Consider the following 19,655-nt stretch of genomic DNA (forward strand, 5'->3'; position numbering starts at 1 on the left):
AGACTGAATTCAGAAGACCAATAATTTTACCTTTCTAAACTTTTATCAGAATCTAAAGTGAGTTATGCAGTAAATGTATAATGTTGATAAATTATCATAATTATTCTAGAAATTAAATTATCTTGACAAAACCCCTGCTTACAATCCCTTTCAATTTGTAGGCTGCCTATATATGAAAGTCAAATAAATTTCAGCCACTAGGTGACTCACAGTTAACCTTATTACAGCCCTCAAAAGCAGTTCACATACCCCTGTGGATCTTCTGTGGATCCCCAGTTTTAAAGACAATAATGATAAGGATGTTCTCACCTCTTGTTTCAGAATTAGACACTATTTCATTCAGTAATTTAGAAAATAATTCTTACTGCATGCAATTATTAACAAGAACAACATATCTTGATTTAACTTGTATGTAACTCTCACAAAAATGTTTCTAACTCATTTTAATGGCTTTTTAATTAAATTTTTTTAGTCTGGTAAGCCCCTACACCAACTATTTCCAGACATGCATGTCACAACTTTATTTCCAAACTACAGAACAGGAACACTGCAACCTCTCCAAAAATCCTAACCCTCCAGGTTCCAACAGGTATTTCTGAGGTTTTTTTATATTAAAAGAAGAGCAGAAAACAGGAAATGTTTGCTTTCCCACCAACTACTGCATCAAGGAAAACTAAAAATCTGATAGTCTACATGTTATTTCCAATATAATATTCATTTAAATATATAAGGGGAAAGCATACAGTAAGCCAAGGGTGTGTTAAGAAGCCTAGAGAAGTGTTCAACATAAATCAAATCAATATGTAAATTTGTGTTTGATTGGGAAACCTGCATTGGCCATGAACAACCCCAGTGTGGAGCAGAGAGCAGCAATGATAAATGAGCTTACATGCCTCAAAACTCCAATTAAAATCTTCAAATACAAATGTAACACTGATCCAAACTCATTCATGTGATTGTCATGTGAGTGCTGGAACAAGCATCTTTTTTTGCATTAGCTGACCCACCAAATGTAATAATTTGATATGTGATATATGAAAATCAAACGATTTTAGTTTATTGTTCTTTTAAACTGCTGATGATTTTTCTTTGCATTGAAGCAACTTTACAATGTCCAAAAACAAAGCTCTGAATAAATGCCAAATGGATTTATTGGAAAGGAGAAAATGGCAAAGACAGGTGCTCTGTCTGGTGCAAATCTAGAATTTCTCTGGAAGAGGTATGCCAGCAAAAATTAATGGGATCCATAACCGAAAATACAATGCATTTGCATTTTTCTAAAGAGGAAAATATTTTTTCTCTCTCAGTTAAAATTTCTAATTAAATTAAAAGAAGTAAGTTTTTTTAGAAGAACTGCTGCTATATAGATGACATACATACAAAGGAAGTAGTAACTTGGCTGACCTATAAAAATTTGTCATAATCTTAAAAGTAACTTTGTATTTAAAATAAAATTTTAAAGGGGCAACTTTTATTAACAAAAATGCATTGCCACATGATTCTGACAGAAACGTTTTCTCTTCTGACAAGCAATTTACATCTATCCCTTGGATATTTTTTTCAAGGGACAGATTCAATTTTCTTCCAAACATCAGCTGTGGAATGATGCTGGAAGTGGGATAGTCTCATGTCAGAGATCTTGCAGGCACAGGTATTGCCCAGTCCAGTCCTCTGCTACCACTTGGAACTTGGAAAGCTCTCAAAAGTCATCCTCAACAATTAATTCCACTATTTGCCTTAGTTTCACTTCCTGATAGGATTTTCCAGAAGAATTAATGAAAGAAAAATGTACTAAGGATAATTATCTATTAAAGGAACTCCAGAAGCCCTTCCTCAAAGACTACTGAAAACAGAGATCACATTTGCAAAAGGGACATCTTGTATCTCTGACTTAACCCTGGGTAGTAAAAGCTTCTTGTTTTTATTAGAAAGAGAATCTTGGGCTACACACACTTACACTGTGCCTCAGGCAGGATATTTTACATTCTTCATCTAACTGCAATTCCATTTCGGGTGGAAGTTGTCTGATTTTCTGCCATACAGTTGTGGTTTCCTGCAGGGTGTTTTTTGTGGTTTTGTTATTTATTTATTAATTAATTTATTTATTTACTTATATTGAAGGGGAGAGACATGGTTGTTTGATTTGGGGTAATTTTTTAATTATTATTTTTTGAAGTAATTATTTTAGTTACAAAATATCTTCCAGAATTTTGTATCTTTCATGAAGTAGTTACATCAGTATTATCAAAAATATATCAATAGTTATATCACAGTATTTTTCAATGATTTATGTTAGTCATCTTCCATACAGACTGGAAGTATCTCAGCAATCAAACAAAGATAATGTGTCTTTGCAAAAAAAAAAATCAGCACACAAATCCTGAGTGCAACTGTAATTTGCAATCTGGTAGAAAATATTAGCACAAGGTAGGCACTGTTCAATAATATATGACAGCACATGTCAGGCTCACTAATTATCTGAGCTGGGAATAAAGTTGGACAAGTCTATACATTCAAAACAGGGGTGTACTTTCTTTATTTGGATCTTGTGGCTTTCACTATTTTTTTTTTTTTTTGGCTGAGTGTTTTTCAACTCTAGATTTCTCATGTCAACTAAAACTGATTTTACAGTGCTCTCTAAAACCTTCAAGACATCCTCCTAATTTGCCTCTGAAGCTTGAGAAAAGTAATATATTCAGACAGCAACTGTGTCTTTCTTGAGTCCAGAAAATAAATAATTTATAACAGAGGTTTTTGCAACAGCTCACCTAATATTGCTAATACTGCTTTGCACCTAATCTAACAAAAAAATATCTGACAAACTAAGTCATGTTGTTACTTAATTGATCACTGCCTTTTTATGGCATTAATGGAGATTATTTATTTGACTTGATAGAAACTGTTTGCCACAAGGCTTTCAAAGCAATTACAAAACAACCAAGTTGTATTTGCTGTAGTTGGGTATCATCCTTTGTTGTATAAAAACACTACACTTATGGTCAAAAATGTTAGAGGAAAACAATTTAATTTATGGACCAGCTAATAGACAAACATGACAGACAAGAATAATAAATGTTAGAGACCAGTGTTTAGAACTGTGACAAAGGGTGGGGGATAGCAACACATTGCAACAAATTCTTGACTATTATATTTTTTAAAACTTTTAAACAGTTAGCAAAAAAAGTGATTGGCAACAAGAATTAAATCAAGCAGGAACAAGAAGACCCTTGAAACCATAATGAATATGCAGCACTTTCTGAGGGAAGAGACTCCTTAAAGCAATGAGATTTCATGAAATAAGAACTATGGCTTAAGCTGTAATGAAACAATAAATACATACTTCACAGATATGAAAAGACATTTCCAATTTAACATTGTCAGATGTTGGCTCCTATATTACTGCAATCTGCCAATCTACACCATGGGATTTAAAAGAGATAAGACTGAAGATTTTCTAATACAACCATATGTGAAAAAATAACCCTGATTTTGTATCTCACCTCTTTGAACACATGGCAGAAAAAACATGTTTCAGAAGTGGGTAACCAAAATCCTACACCAGGTTATGTCATATGTCAGTATTACCTAACCTACCAGGATGGCAAGCTGCTTGTTTATTTGTCTTGTTCTGGGAGCATTTCATAGGATTGAATGCACATGACATCATCTGATTACAAATAAGCAAATATTCAGCCATTCAAAGCCAAACTGGACAGAGACTTTGCATCTATTAATAGAAAATTTTATACCTTTCTTCTGGGATAACTGAATTGGCAGGAGATTATGGTTAAGACCTAACTTGCACAGAATGCAACCCTGTATGTGTAGGCAATCATTACAGTTATTTCTTATTTTATTGTACATAAAAGATTACATTGATAAGTGCATGAAGATTAATATCATTTCTGGAATATCATATAGATTTCTTACATTTTTTGTCCTTAGTCCCTCTCTTTTTACTGCATCACCCTCTGCTCTGTTCTTGGTGCTTTTCCTCTTATTCTTATCTTCCTTTTAGCTTCTTTATCATCACTTCTTTGGGTTGATTCCTCTCTCTGGATCTCCTACCTTTTTCTTTCCAAATCCCTTATTCCATTTAATTATTTACCTTCTCTCTCAGTTATTTTATTCTTTTTCCAGACTTACTTCTTAGAATCATCCATTATCTGTGCCTGGTTTACTCCCCACTCATGCTTATTATCACTCTAATCTTTAATCTGCCCCTCACCTCCCATCTGTTCATTATCTTCAGGTTGTCCATTTCATCCTCTTACAGGCAGACCATACTGCTTTTTGCTGCCCACATAAGAAAAAAAAGAATTCTTTTAGCTAGCCAGCTTTTCTTGATTCCACTATATCTTTCTCACACTGCTTCCCGCTTCATAGTGAACAAATTTAAAATATAATTTTTAAAAAAAGCCCAAATCCCCAAAAAATCTTATAGTCCTGGATCTGTGAAAAAAGGACAGGGACACTTAGCTTTTGTGTGAGGTACAAATATAGAGGCTTTCTTTTATTGACTCTATTTTACCTTGCTGCTGTTGCTGACATTTGGAAGAATTTATATATTTTAATGATCTTTATGCTCTTTTAAACATAGACACTCCTAGCACCTGTTGAGAACAGAGGAGTCACTAAAAACAGTCTGGAGAGAGCCCACTGGAATGGCCAAGGAACTGAGAAATACTCTGTGTGAAAGAAAAAGAGCACAGGAGCAATATTTTATACAGCATTTTTATTTTAGAGGAAGTTTGGGGTTTTAGAGGCTGCTAGGCAATTTTAACATTTGTGGAGTAGCCAGTCTGCTTTGGGATCCCTTCCTAGAGTGTGACTGAATAGAAATTACTGTTTTCATATAAGAATTTCCTACCTAACCAAGTTAATGCAAAAATGACCAGAAGAAACATCTTTTTCATTTTGGTGAGGTTTTTGCCTCTGGAAGGAAATTATGGCATAAGAATTTGAGACTACAGATCCAGTCAGATTTGGAACTGTCAAACTGTTTAGACAAATCACTGAAGCAATTTGAAACAATACTTATTTAAATAAATTTAAATCTGTAATTTAAAATCAAGCTTGGAAAAAGAAGATTCCTAGTCGTTGGGGGTTGAGTGTTTTTCTATTACTGTGTCAATTGAAAGAATTTTTCCCATTATCATGCTGTTTGGAGAGCAAGAGGCTACCAAAACACCTTCTGTACAAGTTGAGTTAGAGGCATATCTGCTAAGAGTAAAGTTTTCTTGTAAGGGTAAATTAGGATGTTGCTTCTTGCAGTACCACTGCACTGAAGATTTATGGTTTACAATTTTGAATATTGCCTTGACTAGAATGTTTTGGTTTACAAGGAAAGCAAAAAACACAGGAAATATTGTGTTCTGGGTTGGGGAAGGGAAAATGTGTGGCTCTGTTAGCAAATAGTACCCAGAACATCTGCTATCTGAACAAGCTAAAGCACATCAAACTTTTTAATAACTGTTTCATCCCTCAAATTCATGGTTCAATTTTCATCTTCACATAGAATGAAGTTACAGTGCTATATCAGATCTTAGGTTCTTTATGTTTTTATGTGATATTTTGCAACCTAATGATAAAAAACCCTGGAAATCTGTAGCTGTAAAGCCACAAAACAATAAGATCTAAAAGGCAGTAGTTTAAAAACCTCATAGTTTGTTGATCTTTTGACATACATTCCTTCATTGCTGAGGGGACAAAAAATTAAACTTTAATACTCTTCCACTTTTTCTCATAGAATAAAGTATAATTTTATTCCATAATTTTACAATGAGAAATATTCTGTTGGTATTTGAATTTTCCAATTTCTGTCCTTTTTCATTCAATAAAAATTGCTTTATGTAACCACTGCTCTAGAAAATTAGCATTTATGGCCAACACTGAACCTTTTTCTATCTTTTTGCAGCAGGCTTCATTTTAGGAAGATCATCTGGATGATGTTTTATGCTTGGCAACTACTTTCAAAAAGGTTTGTTGAGAGATTGATCCATATGCTGCATGTAGACAGACACTGACCTGAAGAATTATCTCTGGAATGTTCAGATTTGCAGTGTGCAGGATGTGCCAGGCAGTGATGCAGGTAATTAGCACCTGATGTGACAACACAATGGTACAGCAGCCACAATGTCTAAACTTAATGGAATGCATATGAGCCTTGAGATCCTGTGACAAAAATGAAATGAACTCTTTCTGTCACTTCAGTAAGGAACTAGCATTATTTAAATATTAAAAATATTAGATATTAAAAAGCCCATAAATGTTGGAAGCCTCTGAAAACTAGTGAATCAGTTTCCCTTAGCTGAAGTGACAGTGTCTGCCAAGATATCCAAGGACCTACATTTTTCTCTTTAGAGCAATTAATTAATCAGTATCTTCACAAACCTGTGAAAAAATATGCCCTACTTCATACAGCTGTGCAAGAATTATTTTCAGTGATAAGGTTTCTACGGTGGAGCCTGGCAAAGATTTTTACAATCAGCTTGTACACTGTTAGAGTCACTAGCAGCATGCTAAGAAATGTCAACAGTAATTAAACCAAATCATTTTCAAATATGCTTTGGCAATGGTGAGGAATGCTTTTCACAGTAAGAATTCTTATCCCTGTAAGCAGATCATGTTTTTTATGATTTTTTTTTCTTTTTATGGAAAGAAGATTTTTCCCTTTTTCTTTTGGCAACACTATTTTGGAAGATCTTTATTCATTAAAGGAATTGTATCAAAAATCACAGAACTACAGGTTTCTTCTCTCAACTTGTCACAATTCTTACTGAGCTTGCATTTAAGGATTGTCCCTCTGTGTAATTCTTAGTACATTACATGGAATTTATTTAAAAAATTGTGGAACACCTTCACAAAGCATCTGAAAATTTACTGAAAAGTGGCATTTCAAAATACTGAAATGAAATTGTGTTCAGGTTTTGGCAAGTACCTTTGGAAAAGTAAAAACCACAAGTTTGCAAGTTGTTAACAATTTGGTTTGTTTCCACTTGCAAAGAAATGAAGAAGAGGACAGTGGCTCCCCTATATCCAGTTCATTTAACTCTTTGTACTGTATTGATGCAGTAATTTAAATGCATGACAATATAGACACAGGTAAGCTCATTAGCAACAGAGGTGTGAGGTGCTTCAGGACAAAAGCATCTCACACAGAGATGTGAGGTTTGTAACTGCACTTGTGTCAGGGATCTGGACTTTTCATTTGCTAGAAAGGTCTCTTTGGCCACTCTCATACATAATAGGTACTTGGTTAATGTAATAAAAATGTAACAGAGACAACTGTTCCTTATCCAAGATACTCATCTGGAGACAGTAGAACTGCAAGTGTTTTTTTCACAATGGGGCCAAAGTCCACTTTTGAGAGTCTGAGAGGTATGGGAGGTGTGGTGTGCAGGAGGGATATGTTCCTGTCCATGTTCCAGTTAGCTCCGGCTGGCCTTACTCAAGGGATAAGTGTAGTGCTGAATGCTGCCTTAGCACAGTTTTTCAGCTCAGAATAGACACTGCAGTTATGTGCCTCTGACAGTAAGGTAGAAAAACAAAAAGTGAAGGTTTTTGCACTAGTTTATTCACATATTTATCCAGTTGAAACCTATTTTTTTTCATAGTTACATTAACACTGACTACGATACTGAAGGTTAGATCTTGCTCCTGCTGCAGTCAAATGTCAAACATTTGTTTAACTTGGATGGGGCCAGTGTTTTGTTGTTATGAAATGTCACTGTCCCCCACAGATAGCAAGTAGCTTCTAATGTGATAAAGCCCTTCTCTTACATTCTGGTAAAATAAGTCTGGAAATTGTAAAATTGGTTAATGAGAGGTTTCTGTTGAGAAAAGTCCTCTTAGATCCAACTTTGGACAATATTTAGCTTTACTGTAAACTTCTTACAATCATCTCAGATAAATAAAATTACTTGGGACTACCCTTTAGAAAAGTGTACAGAAGACATAATGACAACAGGAGAATACACCAATGCCATTTAAGTGAAGTAATAGAATAATAAAATTTTTGAACACCCTCATGCCGGATTGGCTAATTAGAAAGTAAAGTAGTTCACAGTAGATACAAAACATTGAAGAAAGAATTAAGAAAATATCTTATGAAAAAGTTTATCTCCTTTTGTTCATTTAATGCATATTAAAATTAATTCTATGTTGCAATTTTTAAATTACTTCAACACATTAGAAATGTTAAGAGAACCAATGCAAGCTTCACATTCCTTTAGAACCTATGGCTGTATTAAGTGATAGATATTTTTATTGTATTACTTATTGGTATTTGTACAAAATTTTAAAGACCATTTTTGAAGTCAATGATTTTATTAAAAAAAGGTATTATATAATTATGCATCTAATTCTACAAGGTTCATGCAAGTATTTCTGATATGTATGAATAACATCTCTCTCAAGGGTTAAAAGACATATTTCCTGACTGGAAGTAGCATCCTTACAACCAGCAACAGTGTATTTCATAAACTTTGAACTCATTACCTGAACCTTTCAGGATGATTATTCTTCCAGAAAAAAAAAAAAAAAAAAAAAAAAAAAAAGTTGGCAGTGAATTCATTATTGCCTTTAGCTCAATACAAACCTGTTAAAGAAGTCTGCATTTTTCAATGCCAATACCTAAATCTGAATCAAAAGACAGCTTTCAACATATGCCTACTGTGATCTTTTTATCCTTTAGTGGTTGTAGCAGTTCATCAATGAAATATTTACCTGACTAGTGTGGCTGTCCCTGTGCCTTTGAATCGATGAGGCTGCTGTAGTGCTGGCTGACAGTCTGGAATATTCATTTTCCTCTGGTAATCCTAAAGCAGAAGAATACTAATTTACAATCTGAGATTTATGCACTGGTTGATTTCAAAATAAGATCCAAAAGACCTTGATATGTTTTACTAAAAAAGAAACAAAAAACCCCAAATTGCACATTTCCTGAATATTTACTCTTTCCATGATTACTGAAAGAAAACAATTCTCTTTTACCATGTAGGGATAGCATCACAGGTATGCATGTTGCTTGACAATGAGGAGCAATTATAACTAAAGGGCCTGCAAATAAAACTTTACCAATACACTGGCCAGGGATTCCTCCTGGAATGCAGGAATCCCTGGCTCCTCTTCCCTTGGCTTGTTTTCATGACAGAAGCAATTCAAAGGGAACAAAAACCATGCCTGCAGCATTCTGCTCTCAAATTAATATCTCTGTGTCACACAGGAAGTCAATATTAGGTCCAGGACTCAAAACTTCATCCCCTCAGTATAAAACATGTTTTTTGTAAGCCTCATAATTATTAGATTAGATATAGATTTGGGAATTAGGTGTCAGAAATTTAGCTGTGTAAAAACCAGTGATCCAGTGTAAAACAGCCAGGCAGTCTCCTTCTGTAGTCAAGAGAAATAAACACCTCTGCAAAGTGATCCTACAGTGAGGCCTGTGCTCCCCATCACCTCTGCAGCAGTGTGGGAATACCATGCACAAAGCACTGCAGAGGATCTGAAAGGTGGGATGAGGGGGAGCACAGGCAGAAGCAGAAACACAGGGAGTCCATGATGGGCATTATTTAAGCACTTCACAGACCAGAATCACAGACACCATGGTAGGTCTTTGTATGGGTCTAGCAGAGCTGCAGGTCATTTTTCCCATAGCAGCCCTCACAGTGCTGTGCTCGTGGTGGGCTGGCCCTGGGTGGATGCCAGGTGCCCACCCAAGCAGCTCCATCACTCCCCTCCTCAGCTGGACAGAGGGCAGAAAATATAACAAAAGGCTTGTGGGTTGAGATAAGGACAGGGGAGACAACTCACCAGTTACTGTGATGGGAAAAACAGACTCAGTGTGGGGAAATGAACTGAATTTATTTTTTACCAATCAAAATCAGAGCAGGAAAATGATAATTAAAACAAAGCTTAAAACCCCTTAAAACCCCTCTATCTTCCTTTCAGTTCCCCCCTTTTAACAGTGCCTTCCCACAACTTTGTAAGTAGGGAGGGAAGTTTTTAAATTTTCTTTGTTCTTCTGCATAAAGCTCATGTAAAGTATTCATAAATACGGATCTTTTTCTACATCATTTGGACTTCCTCTGACACACAGACAGTGAAGAAGCCAAATCCCTTGTTTGAAGCTTCGGGACTAGAAAAAATCTGAGTGAATCCAGTATTTCACTTCTTTACTGCTTGTTGCAAAGGGAATCTGACACTGTTCTCTCAGTAAGTGGAACTATGTGTTGTTTTGAGGTGGGATTATCACTTTCTGAAACTGGGAAATGATATATTAGGTATGTACAGGGGAAAGGTGTGACACCCAAGGTCTCTAGTGTACTGCTAGTCTCATAAATTATATGTCAGTTACCACCACTGCTTTCTTATCTACATTAAATTATCTGTACTCCAACAAAAAATTCTCCTTTTGGAAGATCACATGTTTTTGCTTGAATGAAGTATTTGAAATAAATTTCCCTCTACAAAAATCTCAGGTTTTGTGAATGCAAAACAACCCCCTTTTTTCAAATAATTTCCTGAGCTAATAATTTGTTTACATGGATTCAGTTTGGATACATCTGAAATAAAGCAATAAAAAATTATCCAAATTTTAATGCAAAGTACTTTCTAAAAGCAGGTGCTATTAATTTAATTCAAATAAAAGGCAGAATGTAAAACATTTTCATAATTCTAGACCACCACAAATGAGTAAAAATACTTTCCTAGGCCAAGCAGCAAGTTCTAAATAATATATTGATTTTGTACTATGTTAATACACTTTAGGATCGACTGCCCAGGACAGCTTTGAGCCAAGAATCAGGTTATCAATGATTTTCTGTTTATTTCTGTAAAAAGCACTTTGATAATTTGCCTTATCAAATAAGTAAAGTTTCCATGTGCAGCAACAGCACATTGTCACAGGCATGGCAAGCAGAGGCTTGGTAGAGTTTGGAAGGACAAATGGAATAGTTGATGACGTCCTAAGAGCGTGCACCTCTTTTATGTGCACCTCAGTAAATATTAGGATACCACAGTTGTGCATTGAGTAAGACCTTGTCTAGTTCAGTCCAAGGTTGGAAACATCAGTTTAGCTGGGCCAGAGGTGAAATTACAAGAAACTAAGTTAATAAGGCGTTCAGTTGGAGTATAAACTACATCATCTGGATGGGGCTTTTCTGCAACTATTCTCAAGCTACCAAAGGTAAGTTGAATTTGGCTTTTTTTTTGGTGGTTTTTTTTTTTTTTTTTTTTTTTTTTTTGGCAAAATTAGATTTGCTCTACATTATTGCTTCAATTATATGTAGCATTGTTTTGGGATGTAGGATCACAACTTTCAGCAGTGCAATGTAAAAAGTTATTTCAGGCTTTCTGATTACATTGTTTATTTGGCAAAAAGCTCCTACTTTCAGACTAAGAACTCTGCTAACTGTGGAAGATTTGTGGTGAAGTGTGCTATCACTGTTTGACAGCACAGTGCTGTAAAAAGGTGCTACTCCTATCAACAATAAAGTAAAAAATACGAGCAATTATATTCAAGATACAAAATGAAAAAATCAATTTATATTAAAAATCTGAACTCAGAGAAGTGTTACATCTTTAGGGTTAATGCTTTCAGAACCTTGAAAGATATTCTGTCGCTGTTCTTGTACCATTTTGTATAGCAATGATACACAATATTTCATTTAGTAGTAAGACATCTACAGCAAAAGGAGATCCTGACTTTCTATTTTCTGTCCCATTTGTATGGATTATAGGATCAGAATCTCAAATCTCAGTCCTCCCTACCTTAGGCTGCTCATAGACTTGGAGCTGAAGTAATTACAAATTCCTCAACAGAGGCTGTTTTATTTTCTTCACATTCAGTTTTTATTGGACAGGGACTTATCAGTTCAAACATACAAAGTTAAGCCAGTTCCAGAAATAGATATTTCACAACTCAGAAGATTTCAGCCTGGCTGTGTCTTACAAAGCTCATTCAAGGAAACACTTCAGTAATTTTATGTTAGAAGAGTTTGGGATTAAAAAACTCCTTACCATTTGATACTGAATTTCCATTTTCAGCAGTCACAGAACTGGACAATGGATTAGATGACTGAGTTCCATGGTTATTTGCATTTTTATCCTGTGTTTCTGATCCAGCATCTGATGTATTTGGATCTTCCCTGCTCCTCAAGTTCAGATTAGTTTCAGCACCTGACAGAAACAGAAAAAATGACTGTCAGCTTCCTTTTAACTACAGGCTTTCACATATAAATAGATGAAAACTAAACTAACACAGAGAGACCAAGTGACCAAGTTACTTTAATAAATTAATCAAATTAATCACTAAATTCACAGATCCAGTGATAATTGTGAAAGGTTTATATAATGATTTTTTCAGGTTTGGTTTTTTTGAATTCTATGTCATTGTCATCACTGAAATGCCTTTCATCATTGAACTAAATGTTACTAGCAACAGATATAATGTGATCTTCTCCTTTTCTTTTACCACCTACCACAAGAAACAAACTGGTTTTTTGAGATTAAACCACAGTAGCAATATTCCTCCCAGCAGATCCTCCCCGTGGCCCTTGTTTACCAGCCTCAGGGCTCTCCAGCCATCAGTTGTCATTTTCTATAAAGTGCCAGCTTTTCATGTCAGAGCCTTTTAGTTAAATTTCTTCAAGACATCAAAAGGAGGTCTGATCCTGCAGGAGTTGCAAAGCTTTTTACAATGCACACGCATTTGTTCAGAGAAGGGCAAAACAAAGCCCTTATCCTCTTCCCCCTGGACTGATTGCACATCCAGGCAGAGCAGAGCAGCTCACAGCCAGGTACCTGCAGCTGCCCCTGAGCCTGCCTGGCTTTGCCAGCCCAGGGCTCCACAAGAAACAGGGCTCAGGTCATGGCTGTGCCATGGTGCTCCCCACAGGAGCTCAGGGGCCAGGGACATTGAGCTGAAGACAAGCTAGGTGGGGATGGCAGGAGGGACCCCACTGCAACACCTGCATCCCTGGCTGTCCCCACCCCAGTGTGGCAGGGCTGATGAAATGCTGCACTGGAAAGCATTTCTTTATGCATGAAAGCATAAAATTTTTTTAAAGGGTTTATCTCTCTTTTCTGTGTTGTTTTTGTTTGTTTGTTTGCTAGTTTTAGTTTTGCATTTTTGGTTCTTTTTTGGTGTGTGTTGAATGCATATGCATATTCTTTCCTTGCCATAATCAGGTTTGATTCACAGAAGACAAAACTGAACTCGGTGCTTTCTCCATTTCAGTCTTCCTAACTCTTTCCACTCTCTCTGAGGCCTGGCCTTAGCTGCAGGGCTGATGTATTATGGCTGACCCTGGTGCAGAGGTGCTCCTGTAATACTCTAAAATTAAAATTTTCCTTTTCTATGACAGCTCTGAAAGAGTTATTCCTTGATTTTGGTTGTCATAATGACAGCAAGAACCAACGGAGGTAAAACGACTAGCTATTAAAACCAACATTGCACCATTCATCCATACTTCTAAAAATATCATCAGCTTTCCCAAAGATATGATACATTCTTACAAGGCTCAAGCCCATCAAATTTTTTCAAGGGGAAGAAGAAGCATTTTTTTCACCAGGTAATAGATACTTAATCTGAAGATTTATCAGCCTAATGTTGACTGTTCTGTCACTTTTTAATTTTTATGCCTGAACTAGAAAAAAAATCCCTCTGATTTGGAATGCGCCAACATTAAAAACTTAATTAATGAAATAAAAACTATAAATCCATTCTGCTCACCTTAAAATATTTCCTTTAATTGAAAAGGTCTTTCCTATCTTTGTTTAGCTTTTAGTTGCTCAACAATTAATTAATTCTTAATATTTTCTTGTCTAAAAAAAAAAACCTGTCTTGAAAAGTCAAAAAGTTCCATTTTCAAACTGTCAGATAAAAGATTTCCCTGTTTGTTTGATTTTTGTCCCTTCCTCTCTTGCCCTCATTCCCTGATCATTATATTTTGCCAGATCTGATTGGATTGTTCCAGTGACACTGTTTCATAAAATGGATCTTTAGGCAAATGTGCTTTGTATTGAAAAAATTAGGCCAGCACTACCCACAATATCTGACTTGGAGAGGCTGGGATGGAAAATGCATATGGCACAATTATAAGTGCATGCCTGATTTAGCTTTTGTACAAGCAAGTTGACTGAAAAATGCATCTTTGCAGCTCATTTTAAATTTGTCTGAAAAGGAAATGTCACTTTTAGATGTTAATAGTCTGTGCACTTGCCTATAGATCATAATCCACCTACATAATTATTGTGCCACTTTTTACATGAAGCTTCTTGGGAAAGTGTCTGGGATCCTTTTTTTCTTGATATTCGAAAGATTTATTGATTGTCATGACATGTAATTCATTTCAGAATGAGCAAGTAAAAAGAATTTTTCTTGCATTGCTCTTTGCAGTTTGCTTTGCATTGCTTTGTTCCATAGGTGCACTGATATCTTTTCAGGGCATTCATGAAGGGCTCTTGGAAAAAAACAAAACCTTTTATTCTTTGCATCTGTAGAACGAAATACTACAAAGAATTGTGGATAGCTACTATTAAGCCAGAATATCATACTAAATTGGCAGAAATAAGTAGTGGAATATATGCAACATATCTTTGGGGACAGTTATCTAGACAGAAATTTGTTATCCCAATTGCTATATTCAATCGTAAGAAATGCACCCCTTTAGTTTCTGAACAGAAAACTATATAGAGAAATATATTTCATAGTGCCTTATTTAGCTGATCTTGGGGGTGGGAAAGAACCCTATATTTTATTTCAAAATAATCTGGATTATATAAAGGTACTTGAACTAATTTCCTATATATAGGCATCTTCAGTTTCTCATTGGAGAAGATTCATGTGAGTCTGTAGAACAAGTTGAACTGTGTACATCAGCAGACTTCATTCCCTGAAACCAGCTCTGCCCCACACTGGACAAGCTCTCCCTGCCCAGCCTCTGCTCACAGGACCATGCTCCAGCCCTGAGCTTGTACTGTGTCCAGTTTGGGCTCCTCAATACAACAGAGACAAGCTGCTGGAGGGGGTCCAGAGGAGGGTCACAAAGATGATGAGGGGCTTGGAGCACATCTCTCATGAGGAGAGACTGCAGGAGCCAGACCAGTTTAGTCTGGAGGAGAGGAGACTGAGAGGGGATCTCATCAATACATATAAATATCTCAATGGTGGGTGTCAAGAGGATGGTGCCAGGCTCCTTTTGGTGGTGCTCAGTGACAAGACAAGGAACAATGGCCATAAAATAAAACACAAGAAATTTCACCTTCTGAGGAAGAGCTTCTTTACACTGAGAGTGGCAGAGCACTGAACAGGCTGCCCAGGTGGCTCGTGGAGTCTTTTTCTCTGCAGACATTCAAAACCCCCCTGGACACGTTCCTGGGTAACCTGTCGTAGGTGACCCTGCCTTGGTGGGATTTGGATTGGGTGATCTCCAAAGGTCAATTCCAACCCTAACAATTCTGGGATTCTGAGATTTCTGGAGTAAACTTGCTCCAGGTTACCAGCATCTTTCTGTATTGGGAGGCACAAACTGGCCACAGTACCCAGATTTGGGCTAACAATGAGTGCTGGGTGGAGGAATGAGGGACAGCCCTGGATGCTTTTGGCTGTCTCTGCTGCCAAGGCTCACTGCCAGCTCCTGTACAGCTCCCAGAGCTCCCAGCTCCCTTTTCCCAGGGCTGCTCCCCAGACAGCCTGATCCCTTTATCATTGTACAAGGTAATACTTTTCAAGCTGCAGCACTTTGCATTTGCTTTTTCATTAAACATGCCAGAAGATCCTGAAGAAGATCTTCTGTGCAGGGGTACCCCTCTCTGTCCTGCCTCCATACTATACAAAATATCCCTGAGCATGACAAAGGTGTCTCCTGACATTTTATCATAATTTCACAATTCCTACTCATTCCTAGTTTATCTATCAAGTATTGGTCTGAAATTCACTTTCCTACTCATGTTTTCTTAGTCAACTAACATAGAAGTTGGGAGTTTTCTCCACATTAGTGTCAATGAGCTCCTGCTGCCATCAAACCTTGCAGATACAAGTATGAGAGTGTTCTCTCATCCCTTATCAACTTTCTGAAACTATCAGAAATATTTTAGGAGACAGGATAAAAAACCCTTCATCAAAAAAAACATCTTCACCAACATGAAGAATCTAAGTTTTTTGTTCAGACTTGTGTTCTGCTGTTCTCACTAGATGGATGGATTATTTACCACATTTCAATATTATTTTTTGCAAAGTAATGACATCTTTAACAGTTTTCAGCTAGTAATAAATTTGAAGAGTCATCCATGCCCATTTGCAAGAGACTAGCTATAGGAGCATGGTGGAAATTCATGATTATAAGAGGAATACATAAGTGAAAATCTAGAGTCTGAAAAAGTGAACAGTATTTGGCTTATTATTTCTATTATATAAACTGACTTTACCAAAACAATGTTTCTGACTCAGTAACCTACTCTGACTAATCTTGCAGTTAATGAGGACATATGGACTAAAAGGAATTTATGCATGGTTGGATTGAGGGCATCACTTATCCCTCAGCTGTAGCATAGGTGTTAGCTGGGAGCAATCACATGCATATTCCTTTTAATCAGAGGTTGGCTAATCAAAGTGTAACAGTTATTTACAAGCAAGGTTCATATTCCAACAAATCCACAATTAATTACGTCAGCATTGCTTGAAAGGTGCAAGAGGAACAGTATGCAAAAGAGGCAGCTCATGAAACCTACAGTTCTCATTATTAGTGCTCTTGGAAGAGACTGAGTTTAAAATTCAAGATAAAGCCATAAGGCACAGGATGGACAGAATTGCACTTATTTTGTAAAAAAAAAAAAAAAAATCAGAGTATGGCAATGATGAAAATTAATTTATATTATTTATAATTAATATTTGCTTCCCCCCCATTGTAAGTCATTATCTCACTTTGAAAAGAAACCAATACACTAACAGTCTACATGCTAGCACTTTTTTGTGAAAAGCTTGATTTAAACTCTTTTAATTGAGCTATGACTCCAATTATCCTATTATAAAACTATTTTTTTCCCCTCAAACATAAAATGTATGATCCTAAGCATCACAGTTATTTCATAAGTAGTATTTAGGCTGAACTAATGCTTTATCACCAAATTAGAAAATGAGCCAGTATTAGTTCTATTCATATGACAGATTAAAGTACAAAACTGAAACATTTTCAGAGACTATTAGTTTTCTAAGGAAATCATGTACTTAGCCTATTTTATAAAGTCTAAAGACAAAATATAAATTGATGAGTAATAACACCATTTAGGTGGAATCATCATACACTTTTTGTATAGCAAGATATGAAAAAACCAGTATGTTTTTAAAGGCCCAGCAGTACCTCAACTGATAGGGCTGTATTTTACTTTTCTGTCAAATCCCTTCTTTTGCTCTCCTTTCTTTAAATGTAGGTACATCCATAGTGTACATGGATACATATGTCCCCATATGTTCTTTTCCATACACTTCTCCTTTTGACATTTAGTGCTCATTTACAGTCAAACTGAAAACTCATTAATAACAACAGAAGGCTCCACTGATTTCAGCAGGTTTTGGATCCCATTCATGCTTACTTTGGATGCTTTGTGCAGTGCTGCCAAAGCACCAGGGACTCATCATACAGGCTAAGTACTTTGTCTGTCCTGGTTATTCAGATGTGATCATAACTGTTCTCTGCCCCTGAGGCAAATGGTAAGAGACCCATGTCAGTACCACTACACTTTCCTTGCCCTCCACAGCAGAGGAATCCAAATCATCTGCTGGGAATAGTCCCTGGGCTGTGTCTTCCCCTGAATCACACCCAGATCTGTGTGGAAGGGAGCCAGCCTGCCAGGTTCCAAACAATGCTGGGGATTGCTCTGCATTTCCACTGAGACAGGAGTGAGCTGCCATTCCAAGCACATTCCCTGGCACTGGCACATTTAGTGAAACAGACACAGCCATTCACTTTGGCAGCACTGGTTACCACAACTGAAAATCAATAGTCAATATTCATCTATCTCAGGGAAAAAAAAGGAAAAATATGGAAGAAAAACTACCTCAAAATCATATAGGGCTGGTGGAGCACTGACCTGTTGCAAAGCTCCTGCTGAAGCCACTTTCCAAGGTTTCATTGTCACTGTACAGGGAGAGCAGATTCTGCCTAGTTCTGCTCTGGTATAAATGGAAGTCTGGTATAAATGCATTCCTCAGGGTATGATTTGACGTGACCATTCTTTCAAAGCACACACTTTTTTTCCTTAATTAAACAGAGAGCTAAGGAGTTTCTAGCTAAAGAAAATCAGTGTCACAAGCTAGGCAGGACACATCTCAGTCCTAAAGCTGAAATGATCTCAGTATAAAATCAAACTTTATTTCTTCATTCATGGAAAACATGACTTTCTGTAACTGATGATCCATAGACAGTTTTAGGTACCAAGATTCACAGTTTTACATCCTGTATCCGCAACTATGAAAACAGAAAAACTTATAAATCCAGGCAGATAAATTCATGTAGTATAGGAGGAGAAGCTTTTTGTACCTGCGCTATCATGGAATGTAAAAGCTAAATAGCTCAATTTTCTTAAAACCTACAGGTGGTATTCAGGAAAATGTAAATTTCAAATCAAGGAGCTACAGCAAACATGTTAATAAGAGAGAACTGATGGACCCTATTAACCAGCATCTGAAAGTCAAGACGTTGCAGACAGAAGGGATTTCTGATCTGTGCTCTCACTCTTTCTTGGGAAAGTCAGGAATACACTAAACCCTAATGGCTGACCCTGGCTATTTTTTTATATTTATTATGACAAGTGGATGTTGTGAAGAGAGGGGAAAAAAATAAAATATGGTAATTTCAGAAAATTTACAGATACTTTTGCTAAAAGTACCTGCTAAAGGAAAGGGAGAGGAAATTTAAATAAGAACAGGCCATTTCATTTTGGCTCTAATGTTTACCCCTGTGTTTTTTGTTGTACCTTTTCAACTACACTTGGTGTTTTCTGTTTTGCTCTTACTTACTGTTGTGACATTCTTTGTCTGTGGCATTTGCTAGCTACCCTAAGCACAGGTTGTCTTGGGTGTCCTTTTGCTGGATGAATGCATATTGCCTCAGAGAAATTCAGTTTACTCATACCGAGTCACACCGTGACCCTCTGTTACATGACTGTTTACTTTGTCTGCTGAGAGCTGGAGGCAAACAGCTGCTTCTTATTTGCTGAAAGAAATGGAGCAGGCTGAAAACTGTCAAGACAGGATTCCCCCAGCCTATTAGCATGTGCTGCTTGTCTCACCCTTTTAGCTGTGCTGCTGGCTGCCTCTGCCATCAGGGGCAATATTTATTCATTGGTTTTATTTCACCTCACAAAGCCTGCCCTTACAGCAGCAATTGTCTAGGATTCTCCCCTCACCAGTGATGCTCCTAGGATGGTAGCAATGAATTGGTACTGTCACTTGCAGCATCATTTCTCTCTGAGCTGTGTAAGGGGAGCTATCAGATGGTGTTACAAGCTACTCCAGAAGCCACACTCTTTGATGGAGCAGGTAAATTCAGAAACAGGCTGCTTATTTTGTCTGGGAAGCTGGAAAGCAAAGAGAGAAGACACAGTCCATGAAGAATATCAAATGACAAAACTCACTCTGCTTGAGGAAAGAG

At 36.7% G+C, this 19,655-nt stretch overlaps 1 protein-coding gene across 1 annotated transcript in view; it reads right to left on the reverse strand.

Moving 5' to 3' along the window:
* The window catches only part of MYO16 (myosin XVI), a 353,826-nt gene that overhangs the window by 10,428 nt on the left and 323,743 nt on the right, over positions 1–19,655 (reverse strand). Inside the window, exons 33-34 of the mRNA XM_079322616.1 lie at positions 12,022–12,180; positions 8,728–8,819 (exon numbers count right to left, since the gene is read on the reverse strand). Coding sequence (XP_079178742.1) covers positions 8,728–8,819; positions 12,022–12,180 — 251 coding nt within the window. The remainder of the gene's footprint in view (positions 1–8,727; positions 8,820–12,021; positions 12,181–19,655) is intronic.

The sequence above is a fragment of the Erithacus rubecula genome (genome assembly GCF_903797595.1).
Source record: "Erithacus rubecula genome assembly, chromosome: 1".
NCBI classification, from domain to species: domain Eukaryota; kingdom Metazoa; phylum Chordata; class Aves; order Passeriformes; family Muscicapidae; genus Erithacus; species Erithacus rubecula.